We start from the raw sequence: 19,882 nt of genomic DNA, 5'->3' as shown, positions 1-19,882 counted from the left end.
AAACAAAGGGGGAATTTAATTGTTGATTTGGGTATACGCAGCCATTGCTCACAGTAAAGGGAACTGCAAGCAGTGGGAGAAGGGAAGGCATCAAGTGTGATGGGTGAGCAAAATGCAGATAGTACAGGGGACTTTTGCCTTTTTTTTTCTGACCTTAGCCTCTCTTCAGGGCTGCATCTTCCAGGATTTAGTGGCAACTGGTCACTTGCTGGACTTTTTCCTAAAGCGAAAGAGTTTTTCCACTTCTTCCATGTGAATAAGAAAATTCCCATGAAAGGAATGCACATAATAGCCTCCAAGCCTGCCTTTCTTCAGAAGCCAAGCTAGTGTACATCCTGCACCTATCCATTAACTAAAAGATTGTCACATGATCCAAGATAAAGCCACATTTTTATACCGGAGTGAATTAGTATTATACTTTTGTTTTGTTTTGGGCATGTGCTGATTTTGGCTCTGCAAGTCCAAGAGCAGGCAAGCACAGGGCAGAGAGACCAGCAAGAGGGCCTAGCTCCCAGCTGAGTGTGCCTGCTCCACTTGCTACTCAAAGTGGAGTCCATGCACCAGCAGTATTGGCATCCCCGGGGAGCTTGTAGAAATGAAGAATCTCAGGCCTGCCCCAGACCCACTGAATAAAAATCTGCAGTTAACAAGATCCCAGCTGACTTGTATTCATGTTAAAATTTGAGAAACGGCTATCCTCCTATCTGGAAGACATTATTTATGTAGAATAAATAGTAAATACAATTTGATGAACCATTTTAAAGATTTTACTTTTCTCTCCAATTGGCTAATTTTATCAATAGTAAAATATGAGTGGTAAATTGGCTCTAAGTGTGTCTCAATCAGTGTTCAAACTGAGTATATGATTACTTGATAAAGAGGTTGACTTGTTTTATAAAGATTGAAGGTTCTGAATATCAATGGAGAAATGACAATATAAATAAGCAAAAGGGGATCTTTGATTCCCGCCCTCCCCCCCCACCCAGGTTATTGTTTTTCTATGTGTACTTGATTGCACATAGGAGCAGAGCAGAAGCAGAAATATTCTCCCTGTTCAAATTCACGCAACATATGGGAGTACCTACTGTATACAAGCCTTGTGGTATTACTAGGAGATTTTCAAAATAACTACCTTCAAGGAGGCGTGCAGATGAGTGGAGAAGACAGCATGAGAAGAGCAAATTCTGAAAAGGCAGCATAAAATGAGAACTAATAAGATTTATTACAAAAAAAAAAAACACAGCCCAGAGGTGGGGGACACCAAGGAAGGGATGGAGAGTCTCAGAACAGGTGCATTTTCATAGATTTTGAAAGAGGATAGTAAGAAGAGAAGCTGGCAGGAGATAGCAGCGGGCGTTCCAGGCTTAGAAGAACCTAAGGAAGGACACAGAAGAATACAGGATCTTTTCTCTCTCCCCAGAGACTAAACCAGAACTTTGATTTGACTGATGCATTGTAAGCCAACTCTAATGTGGATTCTTGGACTTTTCCTTATTAATATTTAAATTAATAGCTGCTTTTATTATAGTATAAAAGTAACACCTGATATTTGAGAGAAAGTAATCCATTGCCTTTCTAAGGAGTAAGTAGAGAAAAATCATCAATTTTAACCTAACATCCCTCAAATCAATTCTATTAATGCTTTTAATGGCATCTTGTTCTTAAGCTTGCATAAAAAATGCTTTCCTCAAAACATTTAATACCTTACATATCTCAAAAACCACACATATTTTTTTTACTCAAATGAGTGGTATAGGATTTAATTTATGCATTGGGTCTAGTGTATAATTGTTTTGCTATAAATGTGGAAGTTAACTAAAAATCAAGTTATTTGAATTGACTTATGAACTGGCACATCCTCTCTGGAGTCTTAGAATTTTGGTGACACCTATCAGCTCAAATGTATCTGACTACAAATAACAGACAACTCAAGTTATACCGTCTCTATAATTCTCTTAATTTTCTCTTCTTCATGACCTAACAAACGTTAAGTCTCGGAAGGTGGTGTTCAGCTTTAGGAAAGGTCAGTTCCTAGTTTGTGCTCTTTTCTCTCTCTTTTTTTTTTTTGCATAGGCAGGCACCAGGAATCAAACCCGGGTCCCGGGCATGGCAGGTCAGAACTCTGCCAGAGAGCCACTGTGGCCCACCCAATCATTTTTAAGAGTAAAGGAGACTTTCCCAGATTCCCTCTACTTCAGAGAAGCCCCCTTGTGTTCAGGGTTTCATCAAACGCCCAAACCTAAGACCCACGGCCAGGGGACCGGATTACCATGATCAGTTTAAACAATCCAGGTTTATTCCCCTGAGGCTTGGGAGGAAATGATCAAACATAAAACTGGAAATTAGATTTCTATTTTTCAGAAGGAAGTGGCAGAAGAACTGGTCAGTAGGCAATCAATGATTGCTACAGGGGAAAATCGGTTAAGTTTTTACTACAAACATCTACAGAACAGGTAAACAAATAGAATTTGTCTGAACTCCTTTAACTATTCCTGAGGTTATGAGAACAGTAGTCTTTATACACCGATGTCTCACCACTTACATATTTCATTTTAAAGATGCTTAGTGAACTTAAGGAAATGACTCTGTCCAGAAACTCAAGAGTCCACCAGAGACAGAAAATAAATATGAGTACAATGCCCACCTCATCACTTTTTTTCTTTTTTCAGTTCTCCCTACATCCTAATCAGTCCAACCACCCTAATACTCTTAATTCTTACAGGGAGAGAAACAATTCCCACAGCCTCATTCAAATCCCCTGTGCTTTTATAAATCAGCATATTAACACTTTTCATAGCAATTATCATTGTTGTACCTAAAAATGTATTGGTGGAAATTATGAATAATCATCCACCTCTCATTCAGTGGCAATTAGAGATAAATCCATATTTTCAGAGTGAAGAAAACTTTTTCAAAAACCTGCTAGCAATACTTCAAGGCGTTGTATCTAATAAGTACTCACAAATATGGGAGAATTTGAGCAGGGAAAGTATCATCTCTCTTATACACAAGCAGGCAAGTACGCATAGGTCTCATTGTCTGGTGATTCATTCTAGTCCTACCCTAAACTAATTCCTGGCCAGAGGAACAGAGTTACCAGGACTATTTGAGAGTCACAGATGACGGCAGGTCCCTAGCAGAATTTTACGTACTGCAACATAGCCCCATATGGGGCACTTTTGAGTAGGCACTCAAAAGTTTATCTAGTGAATGAATAAATAAATCCACCATTTCTCTCATTTCCTAACCATAAAATCTTTCTTAATTCCACACTGAAGAGTTCACCACTTCTCTTTTATATATCAAATCCACCCCCCCACCCCCACCAAAAACAAGGGTATAGGACTAAAAACTGCTCTGTCCTTAAATGTTGTAGCTTGAGAAAGGCAGGGATGAGTGAGATTGAAACTCCCCGGCTGGACTGAAAATGAACTTGAAAAAAATCCGAGATTTCTGATGTCACTTGGGCCAACCATTACTTTTATTCTTCCTGTCGTAAAGCACGATACCATCAGTGTTAAAAGCCTCGGTCTCCAATTCAGTGCATTATCATGAAGAGAAGGAAAATTTATTTTTTAAACTTAACAAACTGACATGTTCTAAATCAATGAAAAGTTTTCTGCATGATTCAATATTAACAGTTAATAAAAATCTATCAATTGGCAGTAGTGGAGGAAAAAACCTCTTGTGAGGTTATAAATCACGCAGATAGCAATTCAAGCAGGACCTGTCATTAGTGTATTAGGGGGAAAATCCATGGATGATGCATAGTCATTCACAGAACATCCACAGGTCTTCTGTCTTTAAGCTCATAACTCACATTAAATATCAAATATCATTAAACTTTACCAAATATTGCCCAGCACATAGATTTACGGAAAAACTAAAAACCAATTTATGGATGCCTGCTATTTAAGACATCTAGCACACTAATTGTAAAATCTATAGGGAAGTCTGCACAGCATCAAAGCCTTGGTTGATCCTATGAGCAGTTCTAAATGAAAAGCTGTCTCTACTGCAAGTAAATAAAAGCACATAATGCACAGTTCCTTGCTATAATGCTGTTTCTCCTGTGGGTTTTGAAAATGACCTTCCTGTAAGCATCAAGGACTATAACTTTTTAGATAAAGAAACTTGTTCTTGTTTTAAGTCGATGGCAGGTTCATTCCCCTATAGCCCACAGTTTTCAAAAGCAGAGGAAAAAGTAATCCAGAATTAGAAAAAAAAATCCTGTTTCCAGAGTGAAGTTCCCTGTCAGTCTGCGTTGGGCCTTAGGTGGAGAAGCAGAGATTAAAGACTCAGTATTCTTTTTCATGTTTTATCTGCCAGTTTTGTGAATGCAGAAAGAGAACCAGTGGCTCCACCTAAGCACCCTACTGTGGCGTTAAGTAGAAAGTGTGATCCTAGCACAATCCCCACCCCTGCTTGCACACGCAAACGTATACACATGCACTCCACTTTGGTGAATTCAGAAATAATTTTTGAGTTTCTAGCAAAAGGCGCCCACCCGACGTCCTCCGCAGCCACTGACGAAGGTACCTCCAGGAGGGGCGGATGGCCCTGCAGATGCTGAGCCCATAACGCCACAATAATGCAGCTCTTTGTTCAGCCATGTGAATGTCAAGTGTGCAATCTCCGATGAGCTCACCATTTCCTATTTATTCTATACTTACCTGAATACACCAAGTACTGCGCCTTCTTAATGCATATGCAAACCGATAAAGTGTCCTTTTGTGAGACATTTTCCTAAAAGACTGCTTTTGAAACGTGTTCTTCATCGCCTCTTCAAACCGAATTCGACTGCTTCCTTCTTTTTAAGACAACTCACTATTTAGAATCTTTGGCTTTGATTTTGTAGAACAGCCGAACAGGAAGAGACCATGTTCTCTTTTTTCCTCCATATTTCTGAAGGCAAACTTGTACTGATTTGTTTTGATTTACTAACAGATTTATGTTCCTGCCACAGACACTGGCTCCCTTTATGTTCCTTTCAGTCATCAGTCTATTACTGTGGACAAAGTTTTCCCAAAGAAAACTGAAATCCCTCTGTTGGTGATTGTGCAGAGCCATGGCTGTGTGTTTCAGCAAAAAAAAAGTTAATCAGATCTGGTGGGAGAGGAGTTCGTCACTATAAGCAGATCATTTCTTAATGTACTGACCACTACACTTAGACCAAGAGACCAGGTAACACTTCAAAAAGAAACTGAATGAAATTTAGTGTTTAGTATTTTGGCAGGGAAAGTGGGGGTGGGGTAGAATGTGTACTTGATGTAAAGGTCATTTGCTCCAAAATGTAAGCTCTGATTCTTTTTATAAGGCTCGGAACTGCTTTACTAAGACTGCTCCTTGCTACCCTCCTGCCTTAAAATAGTTCTCAGTATCCGCAGAACCTAATGCAGGCCTCCCGGGTCCCTGAGTTTGCAGTGCTGGCATGGCTCTCCTCTCCCCCAGCATCAGGCTCCAGGGAAAAAGCCAGAAGCCAGTTTCCCTGCCCAAGTCACAGAGACTGCCCTGCAGACAGAAAGTTTTTGAGCTCCATAAATTGCTATTCTATCCTTCTGCAGCATGGACATGCCAGCGGTTATTTCACCCTTAGGGGAGGCTGCACGGGTGGCTCATGCCTGCCTTGGGGCCAGCCTGGAACAGAGGGTCTCTCTGGGGACAGCAGAAACCTAACCCGGCCACAAGCTTTCCCCTCTCACTCCTCCCCAAGCTCCGGCAGGTTGCAAAGGGGCTAGCAGGGAAGGGACTGGGGCAGGGGGGCCCGGCCATGCCAGAAGCAAGGATACAGGATGGTGGAGAGGGTCGGGAAGGATTGCAGTTTTCACTTGATTCAACTGTATTCGCTGCTCCCCTCCCACTGAGAGGGTGCGTGGTGTTTTCACTCTAATAGTTTCTCATTTTCAGATGAGCTGGGCTGGGACAGTTCAATAGGAGTATTTAAGTCTCTCTTTTGTCTCCATTGTGTTCTTCTCAAAAATGTGGGGTCATGTCTGCTTTCTAAAGAGTACAGCTTGTAACTCTGAGCCCCCTTTAGGTTGGAGCACGTGGGGTGGTGCTGGTGACAGGTTCTTGGTTTCCTTTAGTGCAGTAACAGCCAAAAGTACTTGGTTATACCTTTTGTTGTTCTGAGTGAAAAGAACATGTTCTCCCACGGCAGCATTCACAGCGATTTCTGGAATCACTCAAGTTCGAAAGTGAACCTCTGAGAAATGTATTTATCCTCCCTTTACCTTTATCCTCCACCCCACAAAATCTAAGAAATGTCATTTAAATGTTTTGAGATACTTAAAATGCTACTTTTTCTTGCAATCATTAATACCCCCTTTAAAAACACAATTCTAAGATGTTGTGATGTTATCGGCAACTTCAGTGAGGGGAAAAACAAGCTGTTCTACCCACAAATTTGGGGGAACAAGAAGACGCCAGGTTGTATGTACTGAGACCATATCATGGCTGTGAGTCTAGAAATATGATTCTATTTCTTGTCCCTCTGCTCCCTTAGCTTTTTAGTTTGTGCAACTGGTCACTAATGTACTCCTGGGCTCACTGAGGAGTATCTATCTCTTTTCAAGGGATGATTAACTATTCTTAAGGACTTATATATCAAGTAAATTACGGTGTGCTTATTTCTGTATCCCCCCACAAAAGGGATTTTATAAAAGAGATTGACACAAACGTTCTCTCATTTCTCTTTGCTCTCTAAAGCTAAAATCAGAAAAAAAAAAATAGCCACTAGATTAAAGAGAATAAAAAAAAAGTTTTCATGTTTTTCAAGTTCTCTAATTTATTGCAAACTAAAAATCTCTTTCAAACTGGCACCAAGGTGGCTCTTCTCCTTGAACTGATTAGGACATGAGCTCAGGAAAAGCTGTGAGATCCTGCCTTTGGCGTGGTGGAAATGATCCAACTGATTGGCCAGTATTATTTTAAAAAAAGAAAAGAAATAAGCTTCATCCCAAAGTCCTAAATTCATATTCTGGAGCTTCAAGCAAAAATTGCTCCTTGTTCATTTTTAAAAAAAGCAAATTTCCACTGTGACCTCTTTTATGGGATTTCCTAGAAAAAAAATGACGGAAGCAACTTGGGCAATATTTTCATCAACAGTTATGCTATAGTGGGAGCTAACCCCGTGACTAGTCTGAGGTCATCTGGTTTCCCACTGACACATGGAGGCTTCCTTCAGAAAACACTACTCCCAAGGAAATTGTCATTATCTAAGACCATGCTAGAACATTTCCCTTTTGAGGTTGGGTTTGTCGGACTGGTCTGGGGCAAAACTATGCATGAGGTCAAACTTGTCGTCGTGAGCTGATCCTGGTGGGGTCCTGGTCCTGGTCCGTGGTGCTGACCGTGGTAACTTGAGGGCGCTCAAGTAGCTTCCTGGCTCCCCAAGGAGCTCCTGAGGGGTCTCCTCCACTTCAGTCCTTCCACAGCCACCTCTCCCACATCCTGCCTCTCCACACCATGTCCTGCCTCTCTTTCATTCACATCTCCTGACCTTGCTAGATGCTCCCTACTTGGGTGATAAAGAAGGCTGTATACATGTATTCACAGGCCCTGCTAAATTAGTATTTCTCATCTCAGGAAACACAGATGCATTTAATGAGGACCAGAGTCACACTGCCTTAACTGAAAAAGATGATGCCATAACATCATTCTTGCAGCATATAAACCTTTCAGCCCTTCTCAAGCACATACCTGGAGCCCGTCAAAGAGATAGATGGTTTGCATGTGATCCTTTTCAGAGCTGGGATTTTGTTTGTCTTTAAGTTGTTTTATTGTTTTTAAGGAATGGGAGAGTAATCTTTATGTTATTTCTGCACATTTTACTTTGACTATATGATTCCATTTTCACTTAGATCTTTTCCATGCTCTGTATTCTGGGTTTTGTTTTTGTTTTTGTTTTTTTTGATTTCATGCTTTTCATTGAATTTCAGTCTAGAATCCCCACCTGGGCTGGGTTGATCTGGCCTGCCCTCTCAGTGTTTTCCTCATGTGATTCCAAAAGGGGCTCCTTAGTCTCTTCGGCTTTGTGGAGACTACTAGAACAATCTGAAGTTATTTCTTATTCCAGACACAAAGTAGTGAGAATTACACCACCGACCACAGATTGGGATGCTGTAAGTTTTTGCTGGGAAAATAGTGGACAGAATTACAGAACCCATCATTCCTCTACTAATAGTAAACCAAGTTGAGAGGATCTGAATAAAAGCACATCTTGTTGCATGCAAGATTGGTTTGACACAAGAGCTGGATGGCAGAGTTAGTATTTTACTGCTTTCAGCTTCACCACAGCTTGTAACCTGGGAAGCCATGCATGCAGAACGGGAAAACTTAGAATTGCCTACAAAAGGAGAGTACAATGCTACCTGTGGAACTCCCCTTCCCCACACCCCAACAGAAAATAACAGTTCCCCGCCTTAAAAATAGCCCACATTGTTGAATCCTTTCAGAACAGAACTTGCCACTATTTGAAACATTCATCAAAGCAAGGCTTTTTCCAAGCCAGGTTAAATCATAATTATTAAATTTTACAGCCATCCACTTAGTGTATTTGAGAAAAAGGGGGAGTGGAAGAAAAGTATCAATGGTTATCTGTTTGTGAATAGAAAATGTGGAATATTTATGAATATAATATGTGGAGCTTTGATTTTTGATCACTTTCAGAACCAGGACATGGCGGGAAGAGCTGCCACAGCCTCAGACACTGCTCTTTTTCCAAAGTGACTTCTTTCCTTTACCCATCCACCCCCTCCCCCCCCAAAAAATCAAAATGTACTTCATGAAACTATTGTATATGAAGCACTTATTAGCCGTAATTAAATGGACAATATGAATTTACTACGTCTTTAGGACTCTGGCTTGTTCTGGTTTAGAGCAAGATGATTAATGCAAATACATATTACTTGAGATAACCATTTAGCAGCTAATTTAGCCAAATTTATTACAGCAGTTAGAGGTTTTTCATTTTAGCAGACGGAGACAAGGACATGCCAAAAGCGGGAGATGTAGGCGAGTGCACACTGCCCTCTAGTGCCCAGCCAGCTGCCGCGCGTTTGGGGGAGAAGCAAAGTCGCTGCGATACGTGGCCAAGTAATAACACCAGGTTTTGCACATTTCCGGCATCCTTTTAAACCATTCCCATCCATAGCACTTTATTTCAGGGGATGATTTACTGCACGTTCCCCCTTTTACTAGCTCAGGAGTATCCAGATACAAATCAAATCAATTTCAACTTGGCAAGATTTTGGTTCAAGTATCATTTTTAACATCTGCATTTTAAAGCTCTCTTTCAGTGGGTATTTAATGGCACCGTTTCACATTACTGATTGTTTTTACTTGTTCCTTCATTTTGGGCCATATTTCAGAGTCTGTGTGGAGCTGTCATTCTGTTTGGCTCTAGCCAAGTCAATTCTATGCCTCCCTTAGGCCAGTGTTTCTCTCTGACTTGGTGGGGGAATTTATTTTGTTCCAACGTTCAGCAAAGTCTCACCAGAATTTCCCCCCAACCAACCAATGTAAATTTAGTTCATCCAAGGACTATAAATTCTGTTTGACAAGATCAAAAAGAACAGATGCATAAGTACACTGGTTGATACTGTTTGCGCTGAGGTGAAATGATCAAAGAGGGGTAGCCATTCAAATATCCAGAATCTCAAAGACTGGTTACCTTGAAGCTATGAATAAATCTCATATGAATCTGCCTTTCTTACCATCTGACGTCACACCCATTGACAATATCCCCAGCACATTAGGTGTTCTGTGAGCCAAAAAAGATTTGCAATCCTTTTATTCTTCCCTTCACCTCATAGCTGCCCAAGACAGAAGAAAGTCTTGCTACAAATGGTAGTAACCCTCACTCCAGAGCTGGCGCTCCACTGAATTGTTGATTTTATTTGTCCTACTAATGGCATTCTATATTAAGCATACAGAGAGTCCCCACTCCCACCCCAGCTTGGTGCAGGGCTACCCATCTCCGTCTGATGTTTTGCAGAGATCAAAGATATTAGGCTCCAATCTTAATACACAATGCCTTTTGTTCTGTTTGTTTCTCCCCCCAGTGCTGAATAAGGGTCAGTGTGTGACAAAGTACTATCGCTGGATGCAGAAGAATGGAGGATATATTTGGATACAGTCTAGTGCCACCATAGCTATTAATGCCAAGAACGCAAATGAGAAGAATATCATCTGGGTGAATTATCTCCTTAGGTATACCTTCTAATCTTTTTCATTTCTGTCTCAGTTATAAAATATGCAGCTCATGGCTAATTGTTGACATGATGTAAGTTTATTCTTTCAACAATATCTCGTGTGGAATTGCATGGAGAGTCTGCTCTTCTCTCCGTAAGATTCAAAGAAATGTGAGAAGACTGAAGCTGTATTTGAAGGGACTTCCAGGGCAGATCCGAGATTTGCAAAACTGTCAGTAATTCTTGGGCTATCAACATCTGGGCAGCGCTGCAGAAGTTGCTTTGGTATCCCCACAAATGCTCAGGCTAGAAAAGGAATACCAACTTTTGCCTACAGCTGCAGAATTCACAAAGCACACCTCCTTGTCCCCACCATGCACACACCCACACCCTCAGATCCTTGTGAAAATTAAGCAAAAAGGGAAGGGGAAGAAGTCGCTGTATACATTATATTCCTCTAAATATTCATCCCTTTGAAGCCCTCAGCCTATAGCATAGGGTTTAAGTTTGGGTAGGTAGAGTGAGTTGCTTTGCCAGAATCAAGACAATACCTCTATAAATATGAAGGCAATCTTTCTTTTGCCTAATGTCTTGAGATCTCAGGCAAGTGTTACTCCTGTTAGACCCTCAAATTTTTATCCATAAATGAAGCCAAATTCAAATGCTGCCTAAATTTGCACATGAGGCACCATTTCTTTCTCTTTCCCTCACTACTTTTTGCATTTGGGTTCAAACAAGCAGGAAAGTAACCAAGGCAAACCGACTTGGTGGTCTGAATTTGGGGGCAACCCTGCCAGGAGGGTCTCCATCCAGCCTGTGCTGAAGCTTTCGCAATGCTGGGCCTGCTTCCTCCACCAGTGGCCTTCCAGTCTTTGGCTCCTCTTGGCCTTAAGCCACCAAGCAGGGCCCACGTGTGGTTTGAGCAGGAAGATTTCAATAAGTCTTATGAATGGAAGTGGTTGCCCTTTGGCTGATAATCTAGATAGGGAGTCCTGAGTCCCATTATTCTTTGAGACAGCCAAATGGAGCTGAGATGCGAACACCCATGGCTCATGGCACACTGGCCCTGCAGCACGTGCTCACATGCTTGGGTGATGACTTGGAGGTATGAGTGTGCTCGCCACCAGCAGCCTATCAATCAGCCACTAATGATTATTGCTCTAGAAAGGGCCCTTAATGGGCACCACTTAAAAGAGTCTTCATTTATCTACTTTCTTTTTCCTCTTTTGACCTCTTCTACTCTACATTAATTCTCTCTAAAGGTAAAAGTATGGGCATTTAATGTGGCTTTCGCAAAAGCCTGGTTTTCATGTGAACTATCCCCTGTATTTGTGATATGCTCAAATGTGCTCTGATATCAGGAATTTGTTTGCATAGAGTTTTATGCAACAGCAGCTATACGTAACAAAGGAGGTTATACAAAACTCACATGACAAACAGAAAATAGAAGAAGGTATTGTGGCATTGACATTCCTTGGCCGATTAATAGAGGAGTCTCCAAGTCTGCCACTTATTGGCTATCACTTCTGTAGGGTGGAGACCTTGCAAGAAAGTGACTTGGCTTTGGTGAAATAGCAGCCACTGAAGTTTGTTTTTCCTCCTCACATAATTGTCCTTTGTTTTTACCTGAGCAATACTGTTATACTCCCCCTATCTTCCCACAATCCCTTATTTCTGGGCCCCATACAGGCTTCTCCTCCCTTGTTCTAAAGTTGCTACTCCCTTAGCCTTCCCCTCATTCCTCGCAGTGCTTGATGAGTGCTAAATCCACCTTCCCACCATTAGTGTTATCTGATTATCTAGAGAAAGCTTCAACCGCTGAAGCTAATTCACACTAAAGAGTAAATACCTGATAATCCATCTTAGTGAATTAACCCTCCCAGGCATATTTGTAGTCTTAGAAACAGTGACTCTCAAATGTAGGGATTTCACCAGAGGTTAGCAGATGAATCAGTAATCACCTGTTGTAAATCTCTGCTTGGCTAGCCCTCAAGGAAGAAGAATCATTTCCTAGTTTGAAGCAAGGGGGTTTCCTTCTGCCTTCAGATCATTGTAGCCTATTCTGCTCATACATCGGGCCAGCCTTGGAGTGGCATTTCTAGAAGACAGCTAATTCACACTCACCGGACACACTCTCTTTTCCAAAAGAGTTTATTTCTGAATTAAAAATAAAACCAAAATTAAGCACATATGTGCAAATGGGGTTAGCTCCATTCTGTTAGGGCCTCTTTCACACTGGGACTCTCTCCACTGCAATCAGATTTCCAGCTAACAAGCCACAGGTGTACACCACATGAGCAGATGAAAATGTGATTGTAATGGGTGTGTTGACAGTTCAGTAGCCATAATAAATGCATCCCAAGGTGCACCTGTGCATCTGTCATATCGTTAGGCGCTTAGGACTCTGGGTACCCCCCTCCCAAGAGCTTTGGAACCACCTGAACAGCTGAAAAGCTACATCAATGGGGCCAAGACAAGGGTACCGAGGCAATGGACTCATTAGGAGCCCAAGAGAACGTAGAGCACGCCAGGCGGTATGGGAACGAACTGCTGAGAGTACTTCTCATCCTCCCTCGCCCCCCAGGGGTTACGCTGGGAGGATTGTCAAGCAGCTCAGTTCCTTGGCCCCCAGTGGTACTTGATTATTTAAAAGCTTTTTAGTGGCTTTCATTTCTAGCATTTGGGTATTCAATCATTGTACCAGGATGCACCTGTCCCCTGGCACATGCAATCCAGAGGCTCCTGTAAACATCCCATGATGAGCTGAGAAATGATTTTGTGTTTGGTCTTCTAAACTATCTAAAGTCCAGAAGTTTGGAGCAGAGAAGGGGGGTTATGGGAGGTGGGGGAAGCATAGTCAAAAGCAAACCACAGAGAATCAGGATTTGCACTCTTGACAAATGCTTCCCTACCCTACAGCAATCCTGAGTACAAGGACACACCAATGGATATTGCACAGCTCCCTCATCTGCCAGAGAAAACTTCTGAATCCTCGGAGACATCTGACTCTGAATCAGACTCTAAAGACACCTCAGGTATTACAGGTATTACGACTTCATGTTCTGCAATTATGGCTTGACTTCCCAAATATGAGGGAGGGTGGGCAATGGCCATCTTCAGAGCCACAGCAACCGGTCAAATTTTATATGTAGACATATGTCACATTGACTGTTGAATCTCTCTATATAGAGAGGTATATATATATGTATATATACACACACGTAAATTTACATATATAGACATACCACAACATACATATATGTCTATGTACACACAATATATACATATATGTATAGTCATGCATAAATATAAATATATACTTATACGTGGTGGTGTATGTATGAATTTATACACACACATAAATACACAGATTAATTGATTCAGCAATCACCTAATTTCAGCCTTTCATGGGCCACACAGAAGGATTACCTTCCCTACCCCCCTAATTAGCTCTGTAAGTAGATGTCAAGGCTAGCTCCAGTAACAGTTTGTGACACAGAGCCCATAATATTCACAGATCTCACCAAGCCTGTTAACAAAGTCCTTAACTGTGGTTGAGTAAAATGAGATGCTCAACGGTATCAGTAAATGTCCCTTTCAGGGTGCTGGGTTGCTAGTTATTTTCTAAATCTATGCAGGACAGATCCATGCTTTCCCATTTCCAATTGTCTTGGCAAGTAGACTCTCTGAGAAGTTCTTTGGGGCACTGGGAATTTAATACAACAATTTTGTATTTTTCCCCAATCCCTTTCTAGAGACACACATATACCCAGAAAGCACAGAACGTATGGAATTTTACAGCTGCCAGAATTCCTAAAGCTTTCCTAGCCTAACCTTTTCTGCTACAGAAGGGGAAGTGGAGGCCGGAGCAGTTACATGGTTTGCCCGAGGTCCTACTCCAGACTGTCCGCCACAAGCTTCACAGCAAAGTCCAACTAGTATCATCCCCCACAGATGCTCTAAATCTTCTGGTGCAGGAGTCTAGGTTCCCCCCAAGCCCTCCCCCACCATTAGAGCTCTTGTATTCCAGCTTGTAAAACACACAATCTTCTATTACAGACACACATCCCGGGAGGTAGAAGGAGCATGCATGGAGGATCTTGATTGTTTTCCTATCCCCTAAATTGCATTTATTGCGTTGTTCTTAACAAGGGCAGAAGTTCTGGAACAGACTATGTCTGCCCCCCTATTTGTAGCACTGCACAATACTGATAAAAATGTCCTGCCCCCATGGAGCTTATATTTAGGCAAAAGTAAATACATAGAACATATAGTAGATCAGGTGTGGTCAGTGCCATAGGGCAAAATAACTTAGGAGAAACAGTGAACAGACTCACCTGTGCAAAGTGCTGCCCTCCTTCAAAAGTCCGCTGTACACCGTCAGTCTTCAGAGGCACTAACACCTTATGCCAGAGGTTGTTTACCCTGCCCAACTCCCTGAGTATTTTTGTTGGACTTCCCAAGCTTTTAATGTGTATAAGAACCACTGGGATCTTGCTAGAACGAGGATGTTGATTCAGTAGGCCTGAGCGAGGTCTGAGATTCCGCATTTCTAACAAGCACCCAGTTGACGCCAATGCTGCAGGGTCCATGGATCACGCCCTGAGTGGGACGGTGGGAAACGTGCAGCAGATCGAGGCCCTCAAAAGAGGGAGGGCCAGGCTTTAAGTAACCTGAAGGGGGTGGTGAAGCTCAGGATTGGCCCCAGCCCTATACCTGGCAGCTTCAGCCACTGCTAACCTGCTGTCTCCTCTCGCCCCCCCCGCAGAGGACAACGAGAACTCCAAGTCCGACGAGAAGGGAAACCAGTCCGAGAACAGCGAGGACCCGGAGCCCGACCGGAAGAAGTCGGGCAGCGCGTGCAACAACGACATGAACTGCAACGACGACGGCCACAGCTCCAGCAACCCCGACAGCCGCGAGAGCGACGACAGCTTCGAGCACTCGGACTTTGAGAACCCCAAGGCTGGCGAGGATGGCTTCGGCGCGCTGGGCCCGATGCAGATCAAGGTCGAGCGCTACGTGGAGAGCGAATCGGACCTGCGGCTGCAGAACTGCGAGTCGCTCACGTCTGACAGCGCCAAGGACTCGGACAGCGCGGGCGAGGCCGGCGCGCAGGCCTCCAGCAAGCACCAGAAGCGCAAGAAGAGGAGGAAACGGCAGAAGGGCGGCAGCGCCAGCCGCCGGCGCCTGTCCAGCGCGTCGAGCCCCGGCGGCCTGGACGCGGGCCTGGTGGAGCCCCCGCGGCTGCTGTCCTCCCCTAACAGTGCCTCGGTGCTCAAGATCAAGACGGAGATCTCGGAACCCATCAACTTCGACAACGACAGCAGCATCTGGAACTACCCGCCCAACCGGGAGATCTCCAGGAACGAGTCCCCCTACAGCATGACCAAGCCCCCCAGCTCCGAGCACTTCCCGTCTCCCCAGGGCGGCGGGGGCGGCGGGGGGCTGCACGTGGCCATCCCGGACTCGGTCCTCACCCCTCCCGGCGCCGACGGCGCGGCCGCCGCCCGCAAGACTCAGTTCAGCGCCTCCGCCACTGCGGCCCTGGCCCCGGTCACGTCCGACCCGCTGTCGCCCCCACTCTCGGCGTCTCCGCGGGACAAGCACCCTGGGGGGGGCGGCGGCGGGGGCGGCGGCGGGGGCCCCAGCGCGGCCAACTCTTTGCTGTACACTGGGGACCTGGAGGCGCTGCAGCGGTTGCAGGCGGGCAACGTCGTGCTCCCGCTGGTGCACCGGGTGACCGGGACCCTGGCCGCCACCAGCACGGCGGCGCAGAGGGTCTACACCACGGGCACCATCCGCTACGCGCCCGCCGAGGTGACCCTGGCCATGCAGGGCAACCTGCTGCCCAACGCGCACGCTGTTAACTTCGTGGACGTTAACAGCCCGGGCTTCGGCCTGGACCCCAAGACGCCGATGGAGATGCTCTACCACCACGTGCACCGGCTCAACATGTCGGGACCGTTCGGCGGCGCCGTGAGCGCGGCCAGCCTGACGCAGATGCCCGGCGGCAACGTGTTCACCACGGCGGAGGGACTCTTCTCCACGCTGCCCTTCCCGGTCTACAGCAACGGCTTCCACGCGGCACAGACTCTGGAGCGCAAGGAGGACTGAGGCGCCGCCCGGCGGAGGCATCGTCGGCGTTTTCGTTTAGACCTTTGATTCTAGCACTTTGAATTCGAGCAGGTCAGCGTGTCCTCGCGGCACGACGCTCCCATCCCCATCCTGTTCCTTTCACGTGACTTATCCTTTCGTGTAAAGATATGTTTATTTTTCACCTCCCGAGGGTCAGGTGGCCGGTTGCCTGCCGTTTTGTCGTCTTCTAAGATGTGTGTGTTGGGTTTTTCCTTTCTTTTGCGTCTCTCTTAAGATGTCTTTAATGTGTATATGCCTCTGCCATAGAATACTCAGCCTTGTGGTCAAGAGATGTTTCAAGTGACAACCGTCGGGTTTTCGTCATGAAGGTCTTGATATGATCAAGATTGAAAGAGACAAGTATAAACATTGTGTGCCCTGTTTGACGAAGTCAAATGAAACGGGGTGGTGTTTGTTTTTGTTCTTAATTCCTTTAAAAATAGGGGGGTAGGCTTTTAGAATTTTATGCAGAATTTAATTCTCTTTTTATGGTTAAGATTTTGAGATTTTCTTACTTGCACATAAAGATAATTTGGGTTCTTAAGCTTAATTTCTGGCCTGTGACTAGAATGTTTGAAAACAAAGTTGGACTAAATGTTAATTACTGAAACATTAACTTAATTTCTAAAACCATGGTGCTATCATTTATTAATCTGTAATGTCGTCATACAAAATGCAGCTCCTGGGCTGGGTTTTGGCAAAGAATGTGTCTGTCCTGGTTTGGAGCCCAATAGCTGCAGTCTCCTTGGTTAGTTAAGACAAAGCCCTCATTAACGTTTGCTGCAGGACTTTAAAGTTTTTTACCTCCCAACTAACAAACATAGCCTCACATTAAATTTAATGGGTCAGTAAAGCCCTTTTTAAAGGGGCTTTTGGAAAACTCAATCAAACTGATTTGAGGAGCAGTTTAGGTTCATACTGCCTTTTGTTTGACCTTTTTTTTTTTCTTTCTTTCTTTCCTTTTCTCAGTCTAACTGAGGCTAATTTTGCAACTTCAATAACACTTCAGAGTAAAAGAAGGAAAAAAATATTTAACATGGTTTTTTGTTGTTGTTGTTTTCATTTCTTGCTAAAAAAAGGAAGGTTGTATTTGGGGGGACTGATTTGATGGACTTTCTTTTTCCCTTTAGTTCACTTATTTCTAGGTTGAAACCAATAAGTTTTAAAACTAAAGAATGGGTTAATAAGCTTCAAATAGATAACTGCAACTGAAAACTGCACATTAAATTAAAAAAAAAGAAAGAAAAAGAAAAAGAAAAAAATATCCTATTTTGTCTTTGTTGCCAGAAATCAGTGTAGTGTCAAACACTCCAAATGACTGTCAAGTATGAATTCTGCTTCCACTCCATTTTTGGCAGCTGTTTGTTAAGGCATCTAATAACAGATGTGAGAACTGTAATGTGTACAATGTGTACGTGTCCTTGGCTGTCAGTCCCCTTGCAGTTTCATTGTGTGTTTCTATATGCAGTATATACTAAGCTAACGTAGTTGTTTTGTCCTTTGTCTTCTCTGTGCTCTATCTCTAGTCTGGAGTGGGACAATCCCATTCCTGCAGTCCTAGTGAATCAGTGATTCTTGGGGGTTAGTGGTTTTTGTGCGGTGGCCTTCCTCTGTGATGTCACCCTATGCTGCTTCTGCTGTCTGTGAACCTTCCGTTTTCCTTTCCAAGCTCCTGCTGTTGCTTTGCTGGTGTAGATTCCCCTACATGTCCTTCCTTTCCCTCCCCTTCTCCTCCTCCCTTTTCCCTCTTCTTCTCCCCACCCCACCTCCAAAATCTTTTTTCATTCTCAGAGATAAAAAGACTCTTAACTAGCTCAAGGTTAATGGAGCCATTTTTCCCACAATGGAATTCTGGGTATGACTCGCTCTTCTGGAGTGCAACACAAGCACTGAAGAATAATGCTCAGATATATTAAATAAATCAATGCCATATAGCCTCAGTTGTTAACATTCCCAGAGTCCCTTGTGCTCTACCTATAAAGCAGTGGGTGCTTTTCTTTGGTTTCCTTCCAGGTTGGCTGATGGAGCAATATATACAGCAGTTACCAGTGAGACAGAAAATTATTTCAAAGGTCAACCAACAGTTTAAAAAAAATAAAAGGGGAGGGGGTAATGGAATATAGAATTGTCATATATATTTGTTTATACGTGTGCAATGCTAATATAGTAACTCGGCTGTCCTTTGAATATCACTGTGTTGAGTGGACTCCTCTAGGACCTTTGAATTCTGTGAGTTGGGCCCAAACCACGGTGGAGTCAGAAAACAAAAAAGAAGTTAAATGCCACCAATTTGAATAGTGAGCTTACTTGAAGGATTTAAACAGGTTTAAAAGGTGAAGAAGGCCGATCGAGAAATTTAAAGATTAATTTTGGAAGCTCTACTCTAGCTATTGAACAATCAAAGGAATGCACCTATCAGCTACAAAGAACAGCTAGACAGCTGTTTTTTTTTTTTTTTTCATTTATAAATGTTTCTGTGTTGTGTCAAAATGACTTCTGGTGATTTAAACTAACAGATAATCACAGCTGCTGTCTAAATCCATAGTGTTTAAAATTACAAAATGAAAAAAAAAACACTTCATTACCTGTGAAGACTGTGTCTGTGTTTTTAACTATTTCTTGTACAAATATATGAAAACTTTTATGAGGAGACTGGTGCCAAGTAGCTGAATAATTGGGGAAAGGGATATTCTGTTCATAAAAATCTTAGCAGTGTTACCAACTCTACAGTATATATATAAAAAAATTAAAACGTTACAAAGCGACAGCTATGGTCCATTTGTTTTGTGTGAAGCTAACCGGACCTAACTTCCCGAGTGCCTGGCTTACTTTGAAACATTTTTTTTCATTGACCATTGATAATGCTGCAAATCAGAAATGTACATACTTCATTTACAACAGGGTTCTTTTTATACTTTTGTAGATTCTCATACATGTCACATACATGGTTGTCTTTATGTAACTTAATTTTTTCATCCGCAGGTGCCATTTTCATAATAAACTTCTCTTGGATTTGTTACTATCTGGCATCATTTCTTTTACATATAACCATCCAAACTAATGAATGCTGGTAGTATTTGTTTGAGCAGGTACGTTGGCCATTATTCTTTATTTAAAAAAAAAAAAAAAAGTAAAAACAAAGAACTGATGCATCCATGTATTTTTGCTAGATTTTGAAAAAATACATAGCTTGTATGCTGATGAGGCTGACAAGGCACAGATTAAGATGCTAATCCAAATACTACAACAAACGTGCAACCATCCTAAATTTTCAGCTATCCCAACTCATTGTCATACCGAGCATTATTATGCACATTATCAGAGCTGAACAATGGGCCTGCAACATTAACCACTATGGAAAGTGCATTTTTTCCTGATTAATGCACAGTGTGATGACAGTTTTCATACATTAATCATTTAAAATGCACTCAGTATTTTCATTTATTACAATTTATAATGTATAACCAACTGTTCTGTTGCTTATATCTTTTTTTTATACTAAATATGTATTTTCTTTCTCCAGACAAGCTAAGTATGTCATAGTTGTGCTG

The 19,882-nt window shown here is 42.9% G+C and overlaps 1 protein-coding gene and 1 long non-coding RNA gene across 10 annotated transcripts in view; one reads left to right on the top strand and one right to left on the bottom strand.

Moving 5' to 3' along the window:
- The window catches only part of NPAS3 (neuronal PAS domain protein 3), a 927,883-nt gene that overhangs the window by 853,277 nt on the left and 54,724 nt on the right, over window positions 1–19,882 (top strand). For 5 of the 8 annotated variants that reach the window (XR_013162217.1, XR_013162215.1, XR_013162214.1 and 2 more), the window contains 3 exons: window positions 10,065–10,212; window positions 13,113–13,237; window positions 14,962–16,382. Coding sequence is in view for 1 of the 8 variants with exons in the window: in XM_077126978.1 (XP_076983093.1) it covers window positions 10,065–10,212; window positions 13,113–13,237; window positions 14,962–16,310 (1,622 nt within the window). In the remaining 7 variants the exon portion in view is untranslated. Of the gene's footprint in view, window positions 1–10,064; window positions 10,213–13,112; window positions 13,238–14,961; window positions 19,426–19,882 lie in introns of those variants that run through there. The other 3 variants (XR_013162216.1, XR_013162213.1, XM_077126978.1) reach the window with 2 other exon arrangements.
- LOC143655668 (uncharacterized) overlaps window positions 1–19,882 on the bottom strand; it is a 156,226-nt gene that overhangs the window by 134,738 nt on the left and 1,606 nt on the right. The window contains exon 1 of one of the 2 annotated variants that reach the window (XR_013162219.1): window positions 14,531–15,339. The exons of the other annotated variant lie outside the window; for it this stretch is intronic. This is a non-coding gene — a long non-coding RNA (uncharacterized LOC143655668). Of the gene's footprint in view, window positions 1–14,530; window positions 15,340–19,882 lie in introns of those variants that run through there. 2 annotated transcript variants of the gene reach the window in all.

The sequence above is a fragment of the Tamandua tetradactyla genome, chromosome 14 (genome assembly GCF_023851605.1).
Source record: "Tamandua tetradactyla isolate mTamTet1 chromosome 14, mTamTet1.pri, whole genome shotgun sequence".
Taxonomy (NCBI): domain Eukaryota; kingdom Metazoa; phylum Chordata; class Mammalia; order Pilosa; family Myrmecophagidae; genus Tamandua; species Tamandua tetradactyla.
The sequence above is the reverse complement of the archived record's forward strand: the minus strand, read 5'-3'. Positions and strand labels throughout refer to the sequence as shown.